This window comes from Lupinus angustifolius, chromosome LG14 (assembly GCF_001865875.1).
Source record: "Lupinus angustifolius cultivar Tanjil chromosome LG14, LupAngTanjil_v1.0, whole genome shotgun sequence".
NCBI lineage: Eukaryota > Viridiplantae > Streptophyta > Magnoliopsida > Fabales > Fabaceae > Lupinus > Lupinus angustifolius.
In genome coordinates this window covers 1,260,392-1,266,625 of record NC_032022.1, presented here as the reverse complement: position 1 = coordinate 1,266,625, position 6,234 = coordinate 1,260,392, and the positions used below count along the sequence as shown (strand labels likewise).

The window sequence follows — 6,234 nt, the reverse complement described above, 5'->3', positions numbered from 1 at the left end:
AATATTATAAGTAAAATTATAATAGTTGTTTTCATGTTATTTTTTTTCTTGTTAAGTCTCTATGATTACTTGGTTGCTAGTTAGAACTAAAGATAGTTTAGCTAATAACGTTTTAGAGATAACAGGAATCACAAATGATAAAAAGTGAAGTTGGAGAAGAAATGTGACAGCTTAAAATTCAAATTGAATTGATGAGGTAAAGATTTAAAGAAAATAAAAGAAGCACTTTTCCTTTTACATTTTAAATCCTATACCTAATCACAATATAAAAATCAATGGTATTATTTGATAAAGATCCACAATACTAAATTCATCTCTTTATGTATCCTTCACACTTGATTTTATTCTTCAACAGCAAGGGGCACAGACTTAGCCTGAAATAATGATAATAACATAATATAATTAGTAAGTTGAGCTAAGGAAAAAGTTATATAATAGTCCAAACAATAATTGATAATAAAGAAAATGCATTTTATGATATAAAACAGTGCACTTATCCCATTTGAATAGCTCAAAAGCACAACACAATTTGCTAAGAAAAGAGTAATGAGAAAAGATATGTATACCAATTTGCTAAAGCCAAGGGCATAGAACAACTCAAGGTAACGTTTATGCTCACGGCGGTCAAGGTTAGTCACATGCTTCCAGAAACCATACACACCAGTGAGAGTTAGAAGCTTTTCAGAGTAAATTTGCCATGTATACCTGTGGAGTCAAGGCAATAAAAAAAAGCTCAATCACACCTAGAAGATATATCACTCAAACTACAACATATAGATAACATTTGGCCTTGAGACATAAGTTTCTCTTATAAGGAACTCAATGCATAGTTGAGTCTAGTACATGAACTTAGACTAAATAAGGGAATCATATAACTATGTCTTGTTCTATTTTATTTATAAAATTAAAAAAACATGAACAAAACTATATGTATCTTCAATCGAATTTTGACTGTGTCTACCAACACTACCATTATGTAATGATGAAGATTTGGTGAAATTTTAGATAACAATGTGATGATAGTTCAATGAGATTTTACTTACTTCTCGTGAATACGTTTCAGACCACCATGGGAGATTTTGTCCCAATGAGAAGGATCATTCTTGCTCTTCTCAAAAAAGTCAACAAGGAGCTTAGCCGCTTGGTCACCCTGGTAAGGGTCAATGTGGTATCCAGATTTTCCATGAACAATGATTTCAGCAGGACCACCATTAGAGGTAGCAAATGTTGGCAATCCACAAGTCATGGCCTCAACAACAGTCAAACCAAAAGCTTCATAAATAGCAGGTTGCACAAAAGCACCTTTTGTGTCACAAATGACACGGTAGAGTTCACCATTCCTCACCCTATCCATCTGAGAGGAAATCCATCTGAATTGGCCATTCAACTTGTATGTCTCAATTAGGCCATACATCTTCTTCATTTCAACTTTCTCTTCCAAGTCCTCTGACTCCTTCCTCCTATCTCCAGCAACAACAACAAGGTTTACCAACTCACGGAGGCGCTCATTCTTGCCATACCACTCAACAAGTCCTGTTATGTTCTTAACACGGTCCAACCTTGCCATGGTGAAGATAATTGGCTTGTTGTGGTCTTTCAATACACCTCTGTTACATTGATAACCCATTAGACAAACATTTCTATTATGTTGACATGCATTCTGATTGGTCAATTGATTTAGATATCCAATAATTAATAACGAGAGATGATGTTTTTATTGACCAGTTAGAATGCATGAGTAAATATTATCACTATGACAACATATGGGAAAAGAGTTTTGAATAACTGAGAAGGATAGAAACTAACATGTGCTCCTTATTCTCTACTGAGCTGTAAAGAAGCTCTTCAATATCAAGGTGGAATTTTGTCAACCTACGCTCAGTTTCGGTGTAGGGGAAGTAAATGCTCAAGTCAGCTCCTGGAGAGACAATATTGAACTTTGGGTCGAAAGAGTCAATACCGTGAACAACACGGTAGAGTCCAGGAAGAGTGAAGGCAGTGTGACTCTCATATTGCCCAACAGTATCCTTGCTGTTAAAGTATATAGAGATACAAGAATGAGTATTCAAATCAATGAATAAAAAATGTACAATAAGATAAGATCAAATTTAGTAAATAGGGTTGTTGATTATCACCTTCCAGCAATCTCTTGGAAGGTACTGGTGATAATGAAGTCTGTGTGATTCATTGCAAAAAGGTCAGCAGTAAATTGGCTGGAAAAGTGATATTTGTCATCGAGTTTTTTCCAATAAATGTCAGATTCTGGATATTTGGTCTTTTCAAGTGCATGAGCAATGGTACACTATAATAAATTAAAATAAAGGAGAAACGTTAGGCCCCTTGTGTCAAAATTAAGTATAGTTAACAAAAGGTAATGAAAAGTTTAACTAGATACTAAGTGTTCATGTAGACTAACCTGAGTTGCATCGAATTTATGTGCTAACAAAGATGCAACAATGTTTCCATCACTATAGTTTCCAACAATTAGATCAGGCTTGCCTTGCAACTCTTTAGCTAGTTCAAGAGCAACATCCTAAAGAGAAGAAGTAGCAATTGAATTGAATGTCAAATCAAGTGAAAATAGTTGGTTTGAACAATGTCAGCCTATCAATAAAAGAATTACCTCAGTGAAAGTCTCTAGGTAGGGCCAGACTTCGAATCTTGAGATCCATTTGCGAACAATGCCTTTCTCTGTTCGAAAGGGAACTCGAAGAATATAGCAATGTTCAGTATGATATACCTTCTCAAGACGTTCGCCACAAGTAGTTCCGACTGCATCAGGTAGAAGACGAGTGATCTGTATTTAACAACAATCAAATTCTTTAATTAGACAAATGTTCATACACTAAATTTGTTTTCCAAATTATTCCTACGACATTTGGTAGCATTTGGCATACATGTCAGAATATAAGTTTAGTTTTGTGTTTGGTGTAAATTGTAAATTGAACCAAATAGAACATGAAAATAAAAATAGAATATTTTATTTCAATTCGTTCTAAACTATCTTGTTTGTGCATTGCCAAACACTACATTTCATGTGAAACTAATCCCTTCACGCATAACTATATATTTGAAAGTCAACTCTACAAAACTATATTAAAACATACGATGAGAATCCGAGGGGTGATATCTAATCCTTGTTTCTTGATACGATTGAGAATCTCATTCTCTAAGGCACGAACTTGATCCAAGATGTAAACAATCTGGATTCAACAAATACAAAAACCATGTTACTCAACCTTGATAGGTAAAATAGTATGAAAATAAGTACAACATACAAATGTAGCATATCATCAAGACGAACCTGGCCACCAGTGTCAGGGTATCCCAAGACGTTATCTTGAGCAAAGTAGCCATGTGGTGAAAGAATAACAACATTGAAGACCAAAGGGATACTTCCTAGGAATGTCTCAAGGGTACGGGGTTCAGGTGCCTCAAGGAGATCTAAGAGATTTCGAATTAGCTCGAGGACGCGCTCAGCAGTGTCACCCCATCCTCTCTCCAAACCAATCTCCTGGAATTTTTTCTCAAATTTTGAGTAGGGTGTTTCAGGAGCAAGTGTGACCAAATACTCTTCTGTTTTTCTCAGAACTTGTTGGAGAGCATCCACGTTTTGAATTTTGTCATTCAACAATAGATTCTACAAGAAACAAGGTTTTAGACTCAATAAGGTCAAATAGATGCACAAAATTAGTGCTAAAAATGAATGTGATAAAATGAATGATGTTCCCATCACTTAGCTTGGTGAACAACCAATATATTAGACAAATACTACATGATTATTAGATTTACATTTATTATAGTTGGAAAACTGGTGGTTTATAAAATGTTCAGGAGAGGATCAACTTATAGTGGTGTAAAATTTGACACTCTTATAACACTTAGTAACATTCTATACAATATGAAAATGTAATCAAATGACAATAATATTATTATCATATTTTTTAAAGTATAGATGCGAAAAAGAATACTTGTCCATTGTAGCTATGAAGCTTGAGGAACTCCAGCAATAGGTTCAAGCTCTCCCTATCATGGAAGAGTTTGGCAGAAAGGTGGCGATTGAGGAACTCCACACCATTACCAATTGACTTGTTCAAAGCTGGTTTTGGAAATGATGCATTAAATGGTTCAAAGTCCAACTCAAGCACAAATTTACCATCAGAACTACATCACAAAACAAAACAATGAGAAAAACATATTTTGTCATAACATAGGACAAAACATAAAAACAAACTCATCACTATAAACATCAAAACCAAACCTTACCTTCCATCAACAACTTCCTCCTTGAATTTCAAATACTCAGCAGCACTCAACTCATCAACGACAAGCTCGTGCACGTTCACTCGCGCATACTTCCATACACCAGGCCTTGGACGAACAGCCAATGCTATAAATGGTGGCAAAACTATAGCTTCCTACACATGAAAAATCCAGTGAAATGAGAAAATTTGAACAAAACCATAAATTATAGCTAAGAAAAAACTACTGATAAAAGAACATTACTTGGATAGATCTCAAAACTTCTCCGATAGCTCCATCAGCTAGATTTTGCTTATTCTCTTTTGGGATTTCTTCCAATTCAGCAATGACTTGATTATGTTGGAAGATTCCCTTACCCTTGGCTTCAATCCTTTTAAAAATACCATAAAGATTTTGAATATTTAAGTGTTATTTTTACATTCTTGCAGCATATATACTTGATCAAAATAAAAATTATATAATATAAGATTTTGATGAGATCATTATACCTTAACAGAAGGGCTAAAATTTCATTCTTGTGACCCTTAAGAGTTTCATCAACCCTCTCCTTGAAAGAAGTGGCCATTGCTTCAGACCAAAAATTTCAACAACTGAGACAAGAAAAACAGCATAAGAATTGAATATAATAAAAAATAAAGCACCATAAGAATATAAGCATCATGATCACAAGTCAAATAATAATTAATGACACATAGAAAATCAATGTTTGAAAAACTATATAATTCTAGAAGACTTTATTTTAATTGGATTTCAAGACTTACTCAACCTCATGAACTACTAGTCAAAAAGAATATTAATTGTAGATCATGTACCTTTGTGATCAAATCTCTGCCTCAAACAGTGCAGAGGAATAATTGAAAGATGCTGCTTCTTTTAGCAGCAAAATTATATAACTTTTTCAATGGTTTCATTCATTAAAACACCATGAGCTAGAAATAAAGTATATGTGCTTGATTTAAAAAATATATATAATAAATTGATTGATCTAGGCCAAAATATAACTATAATAAGAAGATACCAACAAAAAAATTATTTGTTCTTAGCCAGACTCTTAACAAAAAAGGTGATGCTAAATTTTATTTTATTCTATTGTTTATTAATTCAGCAAACTAAAAAATATATCTAAATCATGACAGCACCCCACAATACAGCTAAGACAACATAGAGATAAAATTAAAACGCATATTTACGAGTTGGTTTTTAGACCGAAAAAATAACAGGAGAAAGCTTCAGAACCATGAATGACGAGACACGCTTGTGAAAAGTTTCACAGGGCTTTACTTTTCTCCCTCTCATCAAAAAATAACTCCTATGAACTTGGAATCATGTATGAGACTATGCAGAGAAGCTAGATCTTTTAGCAGGATAAAATTTAGTTTGAGGGGTTATATTAAACCAAACATATACAATTTGAAAGAATATTTATTAGTTTAGACCAAACCAAACATAAAGTAGTATAAGAAAACAATTAAAAAAAAGAAGCTAGAGGAACATGATATATTCATGTCAACAAAAACTAAGCAGAATGAAAGAAGAAAAATAGAAGAGAAGAAGAAGAAAGAAACTAAAATGAGAAAGAGCAAAGTGAAAGAGCACCTAAAGAAACAGAACAAATAATGAGATGAAATGAAGGAATGGAAAACAGAGGTGGTGAAGGTGTTAATTTATAGAAAGGAAGAAACGTACACAAAAAACAAATAATAATAATAATATTTAAGACATCATTTTCAATATCAAGGTCAAATAATTTTCTCTTTCTACCGAGTAATTATCTGACCATACTGATTTTGTAACAAGTGTAATATCTCTGTATTTTGATAGTGTAAAAATTTAAATACAATCATGATATTATTTATCATTTATTTGTATTATTTTTATTTAAAAGTCAATAATAATTAAAAATGAATAGTGTTTGATATAGTTATAATTTAAAAGACTTTTATACTGTTAATATATACATTTTTTATCTTT

At 32.8% G+C, this 6,234-nt stretch overlaps 1 protein-coding gene across 2 annotated transcripts; it reads right to left on the bottom strand.

The window, feature by feature from the left end:
- On the bottom strand, positions 240-5,955 carry LOC109326830 (sucrose synthase-like). Of its 2 annotated transcripts, none has more exons than XM_019559684.1 (14): positions 5,860-5,955; positions 4,752-4,853; positions 4,507-4,633; positions 4,267-4,418; positions 3,972-4,164; positions 3,305-3,640; positions 3,108-3,203; positions 2,624-2,797; positions 2,417-2,533; positions 2,136-2,302; positions 1,807-2,031; positions 1,044-1,607; positions 567-705; positions 240-374 (listed from the first exon to the last, which is right to left on the bottom strand). In XM_019559684.1, the coding sequence occupies exons 2-14, from the start codon at positions 4,826-4,828 to the stop codon at positions 342-344; spliced, it is 2,400 nt and encodes a 799-aa protein (XP_019415229.1). In that variant the 5' UTR covers positions 4,829-4,853; positions 5,860-5,955; the 3' UTR covers positions 240-341. The 2 variants fall into 2 exon arrangements, with proteins under 2 accessions (XP_019415229.1, XP_019415230.1); XM_019559685.1 differs by lacking the exon at positions 5,860-5,955 and adding an exon at positions 5,076-5,176.